The sequence below is a fragment of the Cucumis sativus genome, chromosome 1 (genome assembly GCF_000004075.3).
Source record: "Cucumis sativus cultivar 9930 chromosome 1, Cucumber_9930_V3, whole genome shotgun sequence".
NCBI lineage: Eukaryota > Viridiplantae > Streptophyta > Magnoliopsida > Cucurbitales > Cucurbitaceae > Cucumis > Cucumis sativus.
The window spans coordinates 6,691,921-6,712,525 of NC_026655.2; the positions used below are offsets into that span (position 1 = coordinate 6,691,921).

At 31.6% G+C, this 20,605-nt stretch overlaps 2 protein-coding genes and 2 non-coding genes across 4 annotated transcripts; 2 read left to right on the plus strand and 2 right to left on the minus strand.

Moving 5' to 3' along the window:
• Window positions 1-285: 285 nt before the first annotated feature.
• Window positions 286-4,127, minus strand: LOC105435044. The gene is made up of 6 exons (XM_011654372.2): window positions 3,236-4,127; window positions 2,324-3,124; window positions 1,882-2,072; window positions 1,560-1,766; window positions 1,107-1,167; window positions 286-1,030 (listed from the first exon to the last, which is right to left on the minus strand). Exons 1-6 carry the CDS (start codon window positions 3,458-3,460, stop codon window positions 491-493), a joined length of 2,025 nt encoding a protein of 674 aa, XP_011652674.1. The 5' UTR covers window positions 3,461-4,127; the 3' UTR covers window positions 286-490.
• A 3,931-nt stretch (window positions 4,128-8,058) lies between these two features.
• LOC116401846 lies at window positions 8,059-8,143 on the plus strand. The gene has a single exon (XR_004214249.1). It is a non-coding gene; the product is annotated as a small nucleolar RNA SNORD25 (small nucleolar RNA).
• A 67-nt stretch (window positions 8,144-8,210) lies between these two features.
• Window positions 8,211-8,356, plus strand: LOC116401826. The gene has a single exon (XR_004214232.1). It is a non-coding gene; the product is annotated as a small nucleolar RNA snoR136 (small nucleolar RNA).
• Window positions 8,357-10,207: 1,851 nt separating this feature from the next.
• LOC101209631 (hypothetical protein) lies at window positions 10,208-11,980 on the minus strand. Its single transcript, XM_004145130.3, has one exon. The coding sequence runs from the start codon at window positions 11,078-11,080 to the stop codon at window positions 10,496-10,498; it is 585 nt and encodes a 194-aa protein (XP_004145178.1). The 5' UTR covers window positions 11,081-11,980; the 3' UTR covers window positions 10,208-10,495.
• Window positions 11,981-20,605: the final 8,625 nt, after the last annotated feature.

Consider the following 20,605-nt stretch of genomic DNA (forward strand, 5'->3'; position numbering starts at 1 on the left):
AGAAAATAGTCAGACAAACAGGAAAAAACAAATGCACTTGTCAGCAACAGTATTTTGCTAAATACTAATTGAATTCTTCGGGACCCTTGTAGGGACGTCTGTTTAGTATATCCAAATGAAATAAATTTAGTACTAGAGAAGAAAAGAACGATATCATAATTTTCACAACTTTTTGGTGGCAATGATACTAATTCAAAATCACTTTCAAGATGGTAAAATCACCTTAAATTGATCATTTTTATCTTGATCTAAACAAGAACTTATCTTTATCAAGATGAGTGAAGATGATACAAAGGAAAAATTGGTTATTATTTTTCATTACGATGAAGAAACAAGGAGTGGTTACTTAGTCAAACAGATTGCCCCACTTTAAAGGAGAGACAAATGTAAAGTTCCAACTGAGATGTGGGACCTCAATATAAAGCCTCAAAATACAGCAAGAGTATCATAAAGGAGACTGGGTTTACCGTTTGCTTCTTGTTTATATGTTTTAATCTTTACTGCTTGAAGTATTGTCAGAATTACTTTCTGTTTCTTCAGAGATATCTTCATTCTTTGCATTTTCTTCCATAGCTTTTGGCATGAAGGAGCCAAAGGGAAAGCTGCAGTAAGGCTGTGATTGGAAGGAGATGTAATTTCCACTTGATGGAAAAGAATGGGAAGCATAAGCTGAAGGGTAAATCCCTGAATTGAAAGAATTTGGAGGCGGCCAATACATGAAAGGAACAAATGCGTTTGGTGGGAAATAATTAAATGAGTTGTGACCTTGGTAAGAGGCCATAGCAGTACAGGAACTAGCAACCATAGGGTTTGGAATTGGATGGTTACTGTCTACTGGAGCTTGAGATGGAGATGGCAGTGACTGAAATGCTGCCACAGCACGAGTTTGGATTGAAGTATACCCTACTAATCCAAATTTTGTTGTAGTATCTGAAGAGCCAGGCTGTTGGTAAGTACTACTTGGCTTTTTCCCCTTTGATCTTTTTGAAACTGTTCTTCCAACTAGATGCTTCTGAACAAATTTGTTATCCTGTGTCGAACAAATTGTGTCAAGGTCTCAAGTTCATGATGCAATTATAGATAAGGGATTGTATCTTAGATCTTACAATGTTATCTGTCGTCGAGTGTGCAAGAAATAACTCCTCGCCTTCGGCATCTTTGTCTGTCCTGCAAAAGAAAGTTCATCGCTCAAGTGCAGCATACTAGCAACCTATCGTGTTAAATAATTCAATTAGCAGAAGAAGAGTTGTTCTTATCATGACAATGACAAGGTTCTCTAGGTGTAATTACAATCCTCCATAAACCATATTTCAAAAATGCTTCTTTTTTCTTGTTAAGTAACACCAGCTTTCAAACATCTCCATAATTGTATGAACCACGATATAGTCCATTTTGGACATGAAACTGTATAGCTTTGCTTTTAGTTTCACCCCAAAAAGGCCACATCCTAATTGCATTACTTACATACTCATGATCATCACTTTATCTAGTCAATGTAGGACTTTGGTCACATTTCCAACCGTTCTTTTTGGTTATCTTCATGGCAATTATTGCAATACCTGTAGTATTTCTGAAGCAAGTCCAAATTACGGTATTTGGTTTCTTTGCGGACAAGATCATCAGGAAAACCAGCCATGAAAAGAAGTGTAATGCCCAAGGCTTTGAAGAAAAAACTCCCACTACGAATATTCGCCAGCATAGCCATCCTGCACACGAGTGGCCCAAATGACTTGAGCTTGTTTCTTCCCATTCGCTGCCTCACATACCTTAGCATATCCAGTGACAAAATCTTCTAGTTAATCAATAACCATATATGAACACAATGCAAAGGTAAATTTGTTTGATAACAACATCGCTCTTCTCGTAAAATAGTTGTCTTACTCGTTTTGTGGAAGATTTCTTGTCCTGCCACCATATTTGATGCAGAGAAAGAAGCAAGAAGGACAGTTAACATCCAATGGTCGCATAGATTTCTCTTCCTCTAGTATTTGAACCGGACATAATGTTGGATTATGCCTATTGGGGTAGAAAATCCTCCTCCTAATACCATGATTCTCATACAAGACATGCTCCTGGTAGCAAATAAAGTACATTTTAGCCTTTTAGATTGATGGACAACAGACATAATAAAATGTGAAAATATTTTACTCGTCTATATTTAAAGCAGTTAAAGGAAATAATAGTGACAATGGTGCATATGGGCATTCTTTGATGTCCAAATCAAACTCATTGTGAGAAAAATGCCCTTTGGTTTAGAAGTGAACGTCGTAACAACCACTAGATATTTCTGAAACACGACTTCAACAAATCTTGATATACTTACCCCAGGATTTTGAGGAGAAATGAACGGCTCTCCTTTCCTTAGAATACTGAATTGATCGAAGTCCAAATCGTATATCTCTTCACACCCATGCCTTATACCAAGACATGAAAACACTATTATTTTCCTCATGGTATGAGACTGAGCATTTTTTTGCAGCAAGACTTCCGATTCAATAATTCTCTTTACTTCTTTAGGACAGAAGGCTAACTTTGGTGGCTTTTTTTGAAGCGAGACGTTTCGAAATCCTACTTTACAAACTTCATTCCCAGATACAAGGATGTTTGGTGGTCTATCATACAGTTCAAAGTTTTTGGTTTTTTCACTTTTATCTTCTACCTCACTTTTAGCCTCCTGTATTTTTCCATATTCTTTAGCTTTTGTTTGATTGTTTTCAGCACCAGAGTGATTCTCCAAGTATCTTGAATTTGAATCGAGGTATATATGTTGTTTAGGATCATTGGCACCTTTGGAGTTTCCATTAATTTCCCAATCCTTGATGTCAAAAGGAATTTCCCTCCCCTCGTGATAATAATTTTCTTCATCATCAGTTTCATCTGTATCTACAGAATCTACTCTTATATCACATTCCTTTAATTTTTCACAATGCACAAACTGTGTCTCATCCATACTCATCCAACTAACCAATTGATCCTCTAGATTTGTATCTTTTGAAGACAAGAGGTCAGTTCCATCCTTCATTAGTGTTTCATTTTTCTCAACATTATGATGACTTCTACCTGTTTCTTCTTTGCTTCTCTTAAGCCTCTTGAAACTTCTTCCCACTGTCTTGGAACAACTTCCCTGCAATGGAAGGAGAAAATGGGCATTCAGAACATGAAACAGAATGAGAAAATACAACGAAATGAGTGGGAAAAGAAAAGGAGTAACCAAATTATAACTGAGAAAACATACTAGTTTATCAGCAACTTGGGAATCCTCAACTCTCTCCTCTAACAATTTAGCTTCAAGAAATGATATTCTCTCCATAAGCTCTGCATTTCTCTGTCTCTCTCTTTGTAACTCATCAGCCATTTGTGCAATAACATTCACAGTCTCCCCTTTGGACTCGTGGTCTATTGTAGCACATAACCCACGTGGATTAACCAAACCAGAAGCACAAGCTTGAAGCTCCACCATCGACCAAAAAATAATTTTTTTAAAAAAAGAAAAAACTACTTATCCCAAAAACCAACAGTTTAAGAACAAATCATCAACTCATTTACTAAACCCCAATACCAAAACCCGTCAAGTCCTTGTTCTTTATTACAAAAATCAATACCCAGATGAAAAAGTGAACTAAAATGCTGGATCAAAGAAACCCATGTCAAAATCGCATCAACAAATAAGGAAACTGGAAAAACAATCGAAATGGGAATGGTGAAAAGGGTCAGAAAATGAATTGAAGTTCAGAGAAAAACAAAATGGATTGGTAATGAATTGAATAAGGATGAATCCTAATATCACAGATCATTCTAAAGAAGGCAAAAAGAAATGAAAAAGGAGTCGTAGTGATAAGTTGCTAATGAAGCAAAACGGAGAGAGGAAGAAGAAGAAGAAGAAGAAGAAAATAGCATGCAACATAATGTGCAGTGGAATTATTATTTATTCCCTCCCTTGAAAAAAAGTTGTATGCATCAATCAAAATGTCAAAAACTCCCTCTCTTCCTTCAAATTGAAAAAGAAACAATATTTAAACAGAATGCAAGCTGATAGAATTATATTTGTTTGTTCTAAGCTTCATTCATTTTTTGTATACAGTCAACCATCCAATAAACAACAACAGTTTACTGTTCATATGTTGTTACAAACTAAGTTTAACTCATTCCCTATCTAGTTGTCAACACGAGTTTAACCCAATTAGCAATCAATTGTACTTAGTAATCACAAGGTTCGTTGTTCGAACCTTTCTATTCTCAAAATTCCGTCAATTTTACATGCAATAATTCAAACTACGAATACACTTATTTGGTTTAAAATGTTTTCCTGTTAAGTTTTAGAAAGTTATATTAAGAAAAAGAAAATTTCAACTTTTAACCCAAAAAAAAAGAAAACAATTTATTCCACCCAACCTTAAAGTAATTGTTTCTTTATTACTTATAAACATCTACTTATTAGATGAATTAAATATTGGGAAACAGCTGTAGTTTTTGCAAAGGGGGATTCTGAAATTTGTGCATTTCCTTTTTCTTGGTTTCTTAATTCTCAAATTAATCCAACTCTACTCATAGGCTATTCTAACACAATAAAATAAAATATCATAAGCTAATTTACTATTAGTTTTGTTGAAAAACAATGCCATAATGAATACATTTGAAATGGGAAATAAATTAGTATTTGTAGACAAAGTGAAAATGTACTCTTTCTCTTTTATAATTGACATGTCAGAAGAAATGGGTGTTTTCCTTTTTGATACTCCAAAAACAGAGATGAGATAAATAATAGAAAAATGAGTGCACACGTGCAAGTAATTTAAAAATACAAACTCACGTGCAAATGCTAAATTTAAATAATTGTGCCTTTAAGCTTTAATTGCATTTCCCCCTTTTTCTGTGTCAGGGGAATACTAAGCTTAACCTTGGATTCCTATTTCACACTTTCCCCCTAATCTCACTCTTTTAGGCCTTTAATGGGTTCAATTACTATATTACCCCCCTAAATATTCTATTCTAATGGTCGTCTGGCTTCAATGATAAGTTTCGAGTTAGAAAGTTTGTGTTTCGATTTGTAGAGTTATGATATTGAGTTTCTTGACGAATGTAAGAAGTAGAGAAAGGATGTAAGGTTGTGTTAAGTTACTCGATATATGTGTAAACTTTATTACTATTTATTCATGCAAGCTTACTTAAAGAGTCCGTGGACTATAGTGCGAATGATCATTTGATTTAAGAAGTTATTTGAAACAATTATACGTTTCATAGACTTCTTAAGTTTGGAACTTTGGAGAATGTTGGTAATTGTTTTGCTTATGATAAAGTTTAAGTTTTAAATTTATTGAACTTTTTTCGTAAATATATTTAGTTTAACTTTCTTTCATTTTTGAACCTAAGTTACTTATAAAATTTTAAAATCTATGACCAATCATTATTTAATCTCTAAATTTCAACTGTTATTACTTTTTCTCTAGTTTTGGAAACCTTTGTTCTAACAACTTTGGTTTTTTTTTTTTTAATAAATAGTCACATTTTCTCCTTCACATATCATAAGAATTAAATTCATTATAATAAAATTAGTATGGGCTAATTTTCTCTGCATCATAGGTTCTTACCATGTTTTAAATTAATTAAGGCTAATATAGAATGAAAGTAAGCATTATCGAAAATATGTGGATTTAACAATGTAAAATTTTGAAATATCGAGACTAATAAAAAAAACGAAACATACTGGTGACAAAAATTAAACATTTTAAAACCGAAAACGACAAAATAAAAACTATACTATAAAAATTGGTTTTTTTTTTTTTTTAATCTTTGTATACGGGATATTTTGTCTACTTACATACATTTAGTGTTTCATTATTAAATTACGAAAATTAAAATTACTTTTAAAAACTAACGAATGAGCCTAATTTAATTAGCACATAAATGTCAAGGTTCATCGTGTTGATTTTATGGAATAAATCTATATTTCATTTATTATTTAGTAGAGATACAAGCCTATATATAACCATAGAGAAATACACTTAAGGAAATAATATCAAATAATATCTCTAGAATTATATCTCCTAATAATAATCTAATTATATTAATACATCGTAAAATTCTTTCATTCATATTGTACTTTTATTTATACAAGAAAAAAAAAATAAAGAAACTAAACAAACTAAATCATACATTACCAAAAAACTAAATTATAACTTTTAAAACTATGAATTAAATTGATTTTTTCTTTCAAAATATAGAAATATTTAAGAGTTTTGTAATTTAACCTATGTCTTATTCTACATAATAATGGAATGCTTGCCCTTGTATCACTGTTTACTGAAACTTGCAAGGTTGTCTTCATCACAAATACAAAGTTAAAAAAGATACTCTAATTAGCACTCTCTTGTAAGAATTTGAGAGCAAATTGATACCACAAAGATGATCCAATTGGCAAAATTCATGTTGTTTTGTGCCTTACCAATTGTGTCACTTTAGCAAAACTTATAACTAAGTAACAGGTATCGACTAAGCTTCGCTTAGGATTGTTCTTTGCTTTTATATAACTTTTTCCATCATTTGAGAACCGAGTTAGACCTAACAAAGATATATTTTTCTTTGCAATGAGGCAAACTTGAAACCAACTTTTCATGCTTACCAAATGTGTGGACAAATCATTTGTTTTGTTTTACTTCATTCACTATTAATAAATCAACCCATGAGATTCTAACAAAAAAAAAATTATACACACGGTCGGATTAAGAACATCTTAAATCTCGTGAGTTCTCTTAACCCTACTATCAAAATATATATATATATATCATTTGAGAAACTCAAATCTGTTGTTATTGAAGTTTGAGTTTAGTAGCATTTTGGTCTAAGGCAATTTGACACTATCATTTTAGTTTTAAAAACATATTTTTAAATGAAGAAACTTTTTAAATATATTTGAATTACTTTTTTGACATTGTTGAAAATTTAGTAATTAGATTCAAAATAATTAAGTATATAGCAACATTTTAAAAAATTTGCAAATATAACAAAATTTGTGAAATTCTATAAATGATATAAGTCTATCATTGATAGATCATATGAGTCTATTAGTGATACATATGAGTCTATTAGTGATACAAGACTATCAATAATAATTTTACTATATTTGAATTTTTTAAAAAATATTCATATATCCTTAACTATTATTTATAAAATGGAAATTGCAATGGATGACTATTTTAGCAATAATAATTAATGATATAGCAACATTTAAAAAAATGCAAATATAGCAAAACTATCGTTGATAAACTTGTATTGTTGATAGACTTCATATGTTATATCAGTGATAGACCAATATTTACAACATGATCTATCAGTGATAGACTTATATAATGGATATAATTTGACAAATTTTGCTATATTGATAAATTTTCTAAATTTATGCTATACACTTAATTAATTTGAATTTGATGACTAAATTTGCAACTATCCCATCATAAAATGGTTGTCTATTCCAATTTTCATCCCATCTATCAAATTTGTGGCGCCATATAAGCCTTCTCACCGCGTTATTGGGCCGGCCGAACAATTGACTCAAAGGCCCTAACCTAATTGTTGGGTTTCTTGTTCCCCACTCTCAAATTAGGGCAACTCAAGAAAACCTAATTGTTGCGACTCCGCCGCTTCGCTACCTGTTTAAAACCCGACGGCCTTATCGTCTAATTCATCGTCTTATTCTTCTTCTTCTCCCCCTCCGCTAGGGTTTAGCAGTTTACTTCTCTTCTTTGTCTGGGAAGCGCTTGAGGTTTACGGATACTTTCCGAATACATCTCCTGCATTTTGTTCACTGTTTCTAATCGTTTTTTAGGCTTCATCATCTGGCAAATGTGGATTCAGTCAGTTCCCATTTGACTCGTTCCCTTGAAGCAATATCAAGCGTGTTACATCCTGTTTTCATTCTTTCTCTTACAGTTCTTTACTATTTGAGATCACGGGAGTAGCTACATGATTTTCCTAACCTTCATTCACTCTTTACTCGTTTGTTTTTCAATCCTCTTATCACTTTTGATGATTTGTTTTATTAATTACGATTCGGAGTTCAATCTTGACGGTGATGAGTCTATCAGACCTGTTATGATTTGCGAATATGATCGCAATCTATAATGAACATCTAAGGGACTGAGTTGCTTCATTGTGCTCCGATTTATTCCAAAATTCACTAGTTTTATTTATTTGTTTGTTTGTTTTGATTTATGTTGTGCCTCACTTTCTGAACATTGATTTTGTATCTAGCTTTACATTCAATGAAGTTCGAACTCATAGTGAGGCCTAGATGAACGTTCTCCTCGCTATCCAGAGTTTCATTTAACATGATCCATTTGGACGTCGGAGAACTACATTCTTTCATCTTTATTTCAATCCTCATTTCTTTGATTTTGTGTATATCATCTTAATCACTGTTTCAAATTTTTTTGTTTGTTTAGCTTTAGCTACAAGGGACGCTCTTATCATTATCCTCAATCATGCTGTTTTCGGATTCTTTCCTTTCCAAAAAACCTTGGCTTACAGATTAAACGAGTTGCTGGGATTTTTCTGAAGTTCTAAAATTCTTGACCTTTTTGCACATACTATTCAAGTTTAATGTGGCATTTCTAATGCATTTTGCACAAGTATTATTACGTTTTCTTCCTTCTGAAAATCAGGTGGATTTGTAAATTTGTACACAGTTTGGTGCAATTTTATTGCTTGGAGCAAAGGGATGAATTTTGTTTGTTTACATTATCTTCATTGTCTATGGATCCGATCTGATTTCCAGCTTTGCGATCTTGATAAATGTAATGATTATTCAAAAACGAGAAAGAACCATATTCTTTCCATGGCATTGAAGCCTTGAGTTGAATACCGAGTAGAGATTAAACTATTATTTCTATTGATAAACAAACTAGTTTCTGCGGAATAGATTAAGGTTTGTTTGAAAACATATATCATTTGAAGATTTGTTATAAATACTTAACTTCATTTAGTTTTCAAACAAGCAAAAACAAATTAATTTTATTTACCAAAAATTTATTTGCCTTAAGAATTGAGAGTATTGTTTTTTTTAATATTAATTTTTATTAACAACTTTTATTTTCATTGTAATTGAAATATTTTGATTAGCCCGAATTATTATATTTAAACTTGAAAGTATTCTACCAAACAAAACAAAAAAGGAATCAAAGGTCATAACCAATAAACTAAAATCCTATCTGTTAATGGGCCATGTAATCAAATTTTGTAAATGTGATTTGGAAATATTCTAATGTGATTCACCATTCCTAATTATATTTATCAGATCCTTCTTAGAAGTTAAATTTTAAAATTTGAAATTGAATCCTATCCTCTCAGTTTTGATTGAAATTGTTAGAACTGAGATGTTTTGAATTAAACCTTAATATAGGACTTGTACGTTTGAAATTTTACTTGGATTTTTCGTGTGTAAATAGTATGGTTTATAAGTACTTTTTCATTTGAAGATTCATTTAAATTTTTATTAAAGTTTTTTTAACTTAGAAATTGAATTTATTAAGTTTGGGTGATTGGAAGCGGTAATGGATGGTCCAAATATTAGAACGATTGCCCGATATGTTTTTTAAAAAAATTTAAATATTAGAACGGTAAACGAATGTTGTCTGTAATTGAATAATATGTGACATTTTGGAAAGTTTGTTATTAACCATGAGAATTTAACAATAAAAGAAAAAGAAGAATAAATATTTTTGTCAAATAATTATTTTCCTAACTGAAATCACAATTCTAAACTAGGTAACTCTAGATTAAATTATAATACCAAATGATTGAAAATTAATTGTAAACTAATAGTTTAGAATGTCTAAGTTCTTTATCTAAAACCATGAGCTCAATTATAACTCCAAAACAAAAGCAGTAGAGTGTTATGTCATGCCAAAAGAGGAGAATTGAAAGGCCCAATGGGTCTCAATCAGAGGATGAAAACAAAGAAAGGCCCATCAAAGAAGCCTAGTTTGGCTATTTAAAGCTAAGGTGGGACATACACCCCTCGTGCCAACCTCTATCACCTTCCATCAAAAGCATTTTTGGTTCTTCTCTTGTTTTCCCGTCCAGTGTTCCATCCAATTGCTCATTCTTAATCCCTGTCATACCAAAATGCCATTTTCCATTTCTTAACCTATGTTAAAATAAATTAGTAAAATAATATTGTTTTGTCCTTATTAGACAAGTAACTAAACATAGGTGTTTGGAATGTATGGATAAATATTTATAAATTTGATGTCACAATTAACAAACAAGGGCTGTTCATTAATGCACACAAACTAACGAAACCATACACTTTACCAATCCCCATATACACAGTCCAAGAATTTGCCTCCACAAATTATGTTTGGGCTCATTCGTTACCGTTCTAACTCGCTTTCACTGAGTCAACTCGGCCGAATCACTGCCCAAACCCCTAAATTAGAAATATTATAAAAAACCCCATTTCTTTCATTTAAATTTTAATTTTAACTAAACTTGAAAAATTTTAACCATCGAACCCGGTCTGACTCCAAACCGCATCCCGAACCCTTCTCATATCTCGGCCTTTCAGAGTCCTGCCCACGCCCTCGAAAACCGACGTCGCTGCCGCCGTGTTCCGGCTCCTCGCGTATTCCCGCGCTAAATACTCATGGGGCGGCACCATCTCTGTCTCATCGTTGTTGTAATACCCTCCATCGTCCATCTCCCGCAACGAAGACTCCGCCCATAGAATCTTGCTCCAATCCGGTACGTTCACTGGAGCCGATGCCGACACGTGGCGTCCACGTGGGTTATTCCCCTGCGACGTTGCTGCTGCCGTCCTACTTCCAGAATCTTGAAAAGCAATCGACACTCCACCGACGTTTCGTTCATCGCGCGGCGTTGATCTCCGGCGAGTTCTGAGTGTAATGTTCCCGTAATTCTCATCTTCAGCGTCGGCCGAGTTTTTGTTGTCAATTATTGACCATACATCTTCTTCACGGAGCTCTGATGAGTCATCTCCATTATAGGAGGCTTGAGCGTGTCCATTGCTATAGCTCCCGAGGAACCTTTCGTTCCTGTTAATTCCTAACTTCCGTCCTTTCGCCATCCGACGGCCAAAATCCCGGCGAGCTTAAACAGGTACCGTAATTGTGAATTTGGATTTGAAAAAGAATTATATACAATTTGTAAAAATGAAAATTAAAAAAAAAAAAAAAAAAAAACCAAAGAATCAAAACATATAGAAACTCAAAAAACAAGCCCACAGGAAAGTGGGTTTTGGTTTGGGGATTGGAGAATTATATTTATAGCGTTTTAATAAATCAAAAGAGAGAGTTGAATTTCATGTGAATTTGGATTCATTTAGGTTGCATTTCTGCTTCTTAGCAAATGCATGGGTAAGAATAATAGAAAGATGCCAATCATACCTCACTTTTAAACTGTAAAAACAAAACAAAAAAAGAGAGAAAATCATTTTAGTAAAATTTGAACACTAAAGTTGTATAATAATTATTTTAAGATTTCATTAGTTGAGAAATAAATAAATGCTACAAATTAAACAAATAGTATAATATAGTATTTGTAGTCGCCGCAGGGTTTTGCAATCTATTTGGTTTGATTCAATTAAAAAGAATTAGTTGATAGGTATTAGAGAATTTGGAAGAAAAAAAAGGATTTGAAATTGTAAACAAGTTGTTAATTAGGTATATTAAATATAGATTGGGGATGGATATATAGTGAAGATGGAGGGGGTGGTAGTAGTGGAAAGGAGTTGATGTAGAAAGAAGTTTCTAATTGTAGAAAGGGTTGTGATCGGGTGAGTTGAGGTTCACTTAAAATCCCCATTTTGGGGGACCAAAAAGAAGGAGAGAAGGGGAAGGAAAGGGAAATTGGGTCAGAGCCGTACCATTTAACATCCTCATTTTTGATCAACCATGTTCCGAAATTTCAACACTACTCATCACTCCCTCAAACACAATACCACTTTTCATTATTCCCACACCACACGCTCACTTTTCTTCTTCTTCTATTTTTTCTTTAATTATATTTGTCTACATATATATATAATTATTTGAGATATTTATAACAAGATTAGACATAATCCACGATAACACAAGACCCATTAATTAATTTAGTTAATTTAATTAATGGTTGACGCGTTCAATTTTGATTTCGACGAACATTTGTAGCATTGATAAATATATGTAGGTCTCGGTTATTGAGTGAGAGCCACTTAATTAACATAGCAATCAACTATTGTGGAGTGAGAAAGTAAGATAGTAAGAACACCCATGCATAATTGTGGAATTGTTGTGATGAACAGTCAAGTATGCAACTCTACTTCTTTTAACGAAAAAAGTAAGAAGAATATCAATCACAAGTGATGTTCCAAAATTTATATCCATGAAAATCATTCCAACAAAACACTTCCTTTTATCAAACACTTAATTATACCCATCTCAAATATACATTACATCCCCAATCCCTCAATGTTTTCCGAAGACGGAAAATAGGTAAAATTGTTGATTGACGGTATAAGGTTTGTGTCCAGATGTAAATTTAATATATGGTTGATTCCTAATGTATGGGAGAAGGAGAAATCAAGACTTAAAAAAATTGATATGAAATGGGAATACATACGATAAGAGTACGTCGGGGACCCAGAGTCCACGTGGTGGGAGGGTCGAGTCAGCTGGGGGGGGAGAGAGATAGAGGGGGACACGTGGCAAAAGAAGGACCGGTTAAAAGTGAAAGGAAGGGGGGTTTAGGGTTGTGAAAAAAGTCATTGATGGAAAAGGGGGGGTTGATAATAAATTTAATATTTATTTAATTCAGAAAAAGAAAATGGACGTAAGCAAATAATTGGGTGGAGAAAATAAAGGGTATGTCGTTTTCAATAATAAGGCCTCCCCCACTGTTGAGGAAGTGATCATGTTTTCACCAAAACTCTATATATATGTGTGTATATGTGTGTATATATATCATCATCATCATCTTCATCACACCACATTCGATGGCTCAGATTCAAGGGCCAACAATGGTGGAGGCTGATGGGTCCTTCCCCCTCCCCCTTTGCAAACTTGGCTCCATTCCCATCACCCTTCATTATCCCAACATCTCAAATCACATGCCTCCTACCCTCTCTCACTCTTCTTTCTTTTCTTTTGGGAATTCAAATCAATTTCGAAATTGCTATATCTTTCCATCTATTTTATATAACAATTTTATTCCTTTTTAAATAACTTTAATAAGTATATGTATTTACTAGTTTATTATATATACTTGTAGTTTATTATAACTCGTACCAGGTGATTTTTGTTTAGTATTAAAATAAAATTTGTATTCTAATTTTAGTGATGAACTTAGGTCAATTTCCTCATAAATACATCATTATTATTTTCTATATAAGGTTTCTAACTACTCCTAAACTTGAAAGTGAAGTGTGTTTTCTCATAGATCTAAAATTTCCATTACATACAATATTCATTCTACAACTACATATACTAAAATTTTAACTCCCTTATTTTAGTTCAAATTTCATTGAGGGCTATTTAAGAAAAATAAAATTAAGAAGAAATGAAAGATGATAGACGAAATATTTTATTAAAAAAAAAAAAAGAAGAAGAAGAAGGAGAACAACCTTAAAATGCAAAATGGGAGAAAAGTGAGTTTGTCTTGTGTGGGCTTGGTTAGAGATGAGGTCATAGTGCAATAGCGGTTGGAGTTGCAAGTGAGCCGACCTTTACTAGGACCCATTGTTTCTTGGCAATCAATTATATTCAGCCCCGAAGACCCGCTCCCCATGGACCCTGGACCCCTCCTCCCTTCACTCTCATCTATTTCCTCACCATTCCTTTCCTACCATGTAATCCCCCCGAGCATCCTATGCCCTTCATCTTTATCTATTCCAAAATCTCATTTTAATCCCTCCATCAAATTCTTTTCTTTCTTTCTATAAAATGGTCCTTACAACCTAACATCAACTTAACTTCCTATGAATTATGTAGTGGGTCTAGATTCTCTCGTGTAGGGTTTTTGAGTTACCCTGAGAGATTATGTTGATCTCTAATCACACCAGGTCGAGACATGTGAAGGGTGTGCCTAAAATTAAGTAACTAGTTGTGAATGGGTTGGAGTTAATTAGGGTAAGGGGTATAAAATTTAGATTATTATACACATTAGATGTGAGTATGTGGGAAAGGGGTGTGTGTGTGCTTTGTCCGAGTATCCAATAATGTTGGAAAGGTAATCAGAAAAAAAAAAAAAAAGAAAGGGAAAAAAAGGGTCTGATATTGAAGAAAAGAAGTTGGAATAATTTAGTGGGTAAATTAGAAAAGAGTGGACTCCCACCTTTCCCATTGTCTTTTTCTTAAAAACCAAAAACATAATATCACTTCCCTCATCATAATATCACTCATATTACCACAACCCCCTTTCCCTTCTCCTACCTCTACTTTTCTTTTTCTTTCTAATTTCTTCCATCTAAATTATTTCTACAATATTCAATGTGAACTTATGGTTAACACACGACAGACAGTTAGACAGCTAGTGAATCAGGTAAGATGATCTCTCTATGTTGATTTCTCTATCATTTGAGCTTTCTTGACTTCTTTAACTGTTGAATTCAATTAAACCTCATTACACTCGCAACGTTTTAAAAGATTGAAAAATTATTTGGATAGAATCTTATTGTTCGACCAATTATACAAATAAAAAATGAAATTCTAATAGACTCACATACAAGACGTAACAAACATGAAACTCATATATATAATTATAGAACACCCTCCTCAATTAATCCAATTATGCTCAAGCTCAAATACAACACTTTTGATATCAATATTAATTTAAGCATATCATAATAGGTTCTATTCCTCTTCTATATGGTTGTTGGATCATAACAAACAACTTTAAACCTAAACATATATTTGATGTAATTGGCTTGGTAGCTACTGTCCAAAGAAACTCAATAGTAATTACACAATGAAAGAGGTTATAGCAAATCCCTAGAAGGCATCATTTCCAGAATAACATGAAGCAGTCCTTTTATTTTTCCCTTCAAAAAGCTGACTGTTTTATGTGGGTTATTTCCTAGATTGATTTTTGCTGTCTTTTATATGATGCTATTTTACTATTATTATTATTTATTTCATTCTTTTTTTAAAAAAAGAAAATAATGGATGGCCAATTATTTGGCAGTAAATATGTCTCTATCAACACTCCCTCTTTTTTTCTCCTGTAAAATTAATGTTTTGGTTCATAACAAAAGCCTAAAGCCTATGGTCTATGAGGATTTGTCAATTGAGAGTTACATCATGTGAGATTTTTTGTTTCAAACCTCATTCATTTTTCACAAATCATATTTATTATTTAATTGAAATCTTTCAATTCTTTTATTGGTTTTCAAGTAAGATAGTGTCAATTTTAAAATTAGAAAAAATTACTCATTGTTAGCAGTATCATGTTTGAAATTGTTCATATAAAATAGTTTCTTTTTTTGGTTAATAGTTTTTTAGTATTAATGGTTAAGATAAGGATGAGTTTTAATTAAGTTTTAAAATGCTCTTTTTGGTATCTTATTAGATTCATTTTCGTTGGATCGATTTTAAACTTATGGACCCTACTAATATGAAACAATTTTTAAAAAATATTTATATACCATATGTAACTTAACTTTCAACGTTGTCTCCATCTTTGAAAGTGGCTTAAAAATATATTCAATATAAAATTAAAAGCTCAAAAAACTCATAAATATAATTTTTTTAAAATTTGTAAATGAAATAGAACTAATTTGTAATTCGTTATCAGTATTTCTTTATGTAGATAATTGAAGCTGTCATTGTACTGAAAAAAATGTTGATGTAGAGAGGTATATTATTATATTGTTATGGATGATATTAAATAAGAATAGATTCATTTATTAATCAATAAAAAATATATATATACATATATATATTGATTTAATTTATAATATAGGATGTTGTGATTCAGAACCACTTGTTTTGAAAGATATTCCAAAGGCCTTTGTTTGGTATAGTTTTCAAGCATTTTGACGTTTTCAATTATTTGTCTCAATTTAACAAAGCTTTGGAATTTTATGCATTTTTGCCTTATATATAAACAACTTTTGTTTTATCATTCAACTTTTTTTTTATATATAATTTGATTATTACTTTTAGAAGTACAAGACACCATGAATATTCCATCAACTTTTTCTCTTAATCTAAACATTATATTCTAAATCTACACATAAATGTCATCAAAACCCATGTTTTATCCTTTCCAAATTGTTTGAGAAAAACAGGAAAGATGAGAAATTTTACATGACCTAATTGTCTGTAGCTTCAAATTAATGAACTAAAAACAAATAGCAAAAGCAAAATTAATTATAGTTTTGCTTTCTTTAGATTATGCACACAAGTATGCAGTTATAAAAAAAATGATTAAAACTTTTAATGAAACCAAAAGAATATAAACAATGATTTGGGAAGTTTAGAAATGGATTACAAGACTAGATGAGCTTGGGGCACATAGGAGAATTTATTTAGGCCATCGAATTAAGTCTAGGGTTCCATTTCTTGGCCAATAATGCATGTCGTTCTCTACCAATTTTGACTCTATATTTATTGTAAGACTTAAATTCTAATTAACCGAACCAATAAATAAAGTTAACATTTCGAGTGAAAAAGAAAAGTGAAAAAAGTAAAAAAAGAAAGGGTAAGGAGGGGTGGGGGGGAGGACATTGCATGCAGAGAGGGCTTTAATTTAACTTTAGGGATTGAAAAGATGTGGCCAATCAAAGCTTCATAACACTGCTATCATATCACCTTATTAAATCTCTCCCTCCAAACGTGAATTGCAACAGTTAAAAAGTTCTCTCTTTTTATATTTTTTATATTTTCTTATTATTCATTACTTTCACCAACTCAAGTCATCACAAAAAAAAAAAAAAGGTTTTTCAAGTTTATCGAAATGGAAATGATAAACTTGAATCTCTCACTTATTGATCGAGGTTGATGGTATACGTTTTTATAACTAATTATTGATGTTATAGATAGATCTAAACTAGATATGATAAAATAACTCCATCAAAACTATAAAACTAAACCCTAATTAATTAAGGCCAATTAAGTGCTAGGAGAAGAGGAGTTTTGGTTAAGGTTTAAAGAATGAGAATTACTTGGCTTGTCTAAGGTTAAGCTAACTCTTCCGACCATTTAATGAATAAGGTATATGCTTCAATGCTTTGGACTAAAAAATAGTGAGAGTTTGGGTCAAGTCCAAACTTACGTCTTGGACAAAGGTGGAGCCTCCCCATTTGATGAAGAAGCTAGCCAATCTAAATGCATGTCTCGGGATATTTGGCTCTAGAACTAACCAAATAGGACTTGAAAACCCTTATTTAAACACCATAGTTAGATTATAGTTTTATATGTGACAGTTTATTTTTATCCTTAAATCAGTCAGTTCAGATTACAACCAAAAGTCTTTGATTAACTTAGCATCAGAGGCATTGCAACAAGTATCATATTGTGGGTTTTCCAAATTTTTTTATTTTTTAAAGCTTTTTTCTAAATTACAAATTTATTATTGACTTTATTTAAAGATCATATATATATATTTTTTCTAATTCTCAATTTTGACATCAACCTTAGTTCTTTCAATATATATTTTTCTCACATTATGAGATGCCGTGACTAATACTTTCCATATTTCTTCCCTTTGCTTTCACTTTTCATATTGTTGCTTGAGTGATCTTGATGTTTATTAAGCTTTTTTTGCTTTTGTTTTAAGTCATATCTTTGTTATTTTTTTTAAAAAAGTGTACAACGTATCTTTGTCTTTTTTTTTTTTTTGTATTCGCTAGTTTAAACTTTAAAGTAAATTGATATGATTAAATTAATCGTTTGATCCAAACACTAACACTCAATTTTCAACATTATGGGTACCGTTACATCTACCCATTTCATTTGAGAACTTATGGTTAAAAAATTATAAATTGATGATGAATATAATATGTTATAAGGACCATATTTTAAACACAGAATTCCATATAAGATTTGCAAAATCTTTCGTAGGTTTTGTAGTTTATGATAGCAATTTGGAAGAGACAGATATTCAATTTAGTTTTAATGGGTTTATGAACAAGAAAACAGTGTTCTTTAGATTGGTGTCGGCCATTAATAATAATCCTATTTGATTAAAGGACTAATATTATCACAAGTTGTCTCACAGCTTCAGAATTTAAGCAATCAATAGCAATAATATTGAACACCCAATTGTACAACTTTGCACAATCATTTTCTTTCAATTGCAATGTTTGCAATTGGCTAAAATAGCTTGTAATTCTGCCACTTGTTTGATTTGATGCTTAATAAAGCTTGGGCACAACACACAACTTGTTATGTTCATTTCATTATATGATTCCTTTCTTTTCATACTTAAAATTATATATATTATAAAGAAACCAACTTTTTCTATTAAAATAAAGTAACTTCCTATTGGGAGAGATGTATATGCATATACCTAACTCTACCTCCTCAATCCAAATAGGAGAACCAACTAAAAATTATATGGACAAAATCTAACTAAATTAAAGCAATAAACTATACAACTATATGATTTTCTTTAAAAAAAAAACGTCATATGCAAAATTTATACATTAAAAAGTTGAAAGTCCATAGATATTTTTCAAATTTCTTAAAATGCTATTGAAATCTCAAACGATACTTTTGAAATCTCAACCATACATTGAGATATATATAAGACACTTAGATACTACATGTGTAAGCTAAATTTTATATAGGCAATATATAGTTATAGGTTTTTCATAATTTAGAAATATTTAAGATTTTATTTAATTTTGTTGTTTGTTTTAAAAGTAAAAGGGAATAATAAAGCCACACTAACATAGAGAAGAGAGTAATTAAAGAGTGTAGAGAGGAGAAGTGGCAGAGTGTGATGATACATTGTGGGGTTATTTGAAAGAAGTGAAAGGAGCTTTTCTTGATGACCGAATGTTTGTTTTTCTTTTCTTTTCTTTCCTTTCCTTTTGACCCCTTCAATATACCATTATTTTTATTCTCATTCATTATTGCCACTTCCATTTTCAAAAAGCAGTGTTCAATATTTTCCCCTTAAATTATTCAATATTCCTTTCCCCAAAACTTTAATTCATCAAAATCAAATCTGTAATCACCTTCCATCAACTACTACTCGTATATTATATTTTATCTTCAATTTATTTACCTTTCAAGCATAAAACTCAAAGCTCAGTTGAAATCATACACTACGTTGGAGACCGTGAAGGGAAAAAATAAACTCTTGAGCTCCAAGTTGAGTACCCAAGCATTGTAAACCTTATACATAATAACCCTATAAAGGGTGTCAAAGAAAAGGCCTTTCAGAAAACCTAAAATGGGTAATCCATGTACAAATTTTCACACCCATACAACTTTATTTTATCGAGTTTAAAATGAAATTTTAAGTGGTTAAAAACTGTTTTAGGTCAAAGACAATATAAGAGAGTTTTCGTTTTCGTTTTCGAAAATCAACTTTTGGATGACGTGTGCTGATATGCTGCTGCCTTGTTTGTGAAGTTTAGGGGAAGTACAAAATGGTTATGGATGGATGGACACTGATGGGCCGTCGTGGTCTGAATGTGATCCTGCCTTTTGTAGGATTTCAAACTGGGCCTTGCAAGCGCACTTCCTTCGTTTAATATAGATTGTGTTGGGCCATGTGATTTCAATTCAAATGTAGCCATATATGATCTCCAACTCCAATCAGAAATCTTAACTTTCGACCGTAGTGATCAAGGCATTGGTGTCTTAATTAGCTGCTAGTTATTAGGTTTACTTTTGGTTTTCAAATATTTGTTTAAATAAGTGACCATCCTTTTTTTCTCTTCTTTATCTCATGTTTTTCATAAAAATAAAAGTCAGCAAATTGATACTACGAGAGAATTAAAACAAACAGGCTTGATATTATAGAAACCAGAAGAATGTATTTTGAATGCAAAACCAAAACAAACCAAACAGAAAATAATATCAACTTAATTAGTATTTAAACCTAACAAGCGTTTGGATGGAAGGAATTGATATGGAAATAAGGGTGGCAATGGACAATTGTTCGATACAAGGTTTTACAGTTTAAGCATGAAAATAAGGTATTCTAATGCATCATTTACGCCAATAAACTATACCAGTCCAAAACGACGAGCGTTTTCTTCGTGTCCACAACTCATTTTTTAATTTTTAAACCATTTTTTTATTTTTTTACTTTACATATTATTACAACCGATTACTTTAAATTAACTACATGAAAATTAAATTTGTCGTTTATAAAATTTAGTTAATGTATGAATTTAACCACTCCAAATAAGTTTACATATTTGTGCAAATGGACACACAACTACTTTTTATTTTTATTTAATATACTATTGTATATAAACAATATATACTCATACTTGTAATTAATAATTACTCAGCTCAGGATTACTTGTAATTAATAATTTAACTAATATTATTATTAAATCGTTAAATAATTAATTTTTCTCAAAGTTTTTAAATTGGGTTTATTGTTTATCAATTAATAGGTATTAACTCACCTCAATCTTATAAATCCAAACCAG

Coding starts and splice junctions, on each gene's coding strand:
- LOC105435044 (XM_011654372.2), bottom strand. CDS start 3,460: ATGGTGGAGCTTCAAGCTTGTGCTTCTGGTTTGGTTAATCCACGTGGG. Junction 3,125..3,235: donor CCCAAGTTGCTGATAAACTA/GTATGTTTTCTC, acceptor CTTCCATTGCAG/GGAAGTTGTTCCAAGACAGT. Junction 1,031..1,106: donor ACTCGACGACAGATAACATT/GTAAGATCTAAG, acceptor TGTTCGACACAG/GATAACAAATTTGTTCAGAA.
- LOC101209631 (XM_004145130.3), bottom strand. CDS start 11,080: ATGGCGAAAGGACGGAAGTTAGGAATTAACAGGAACGAAAGGTTCCTC.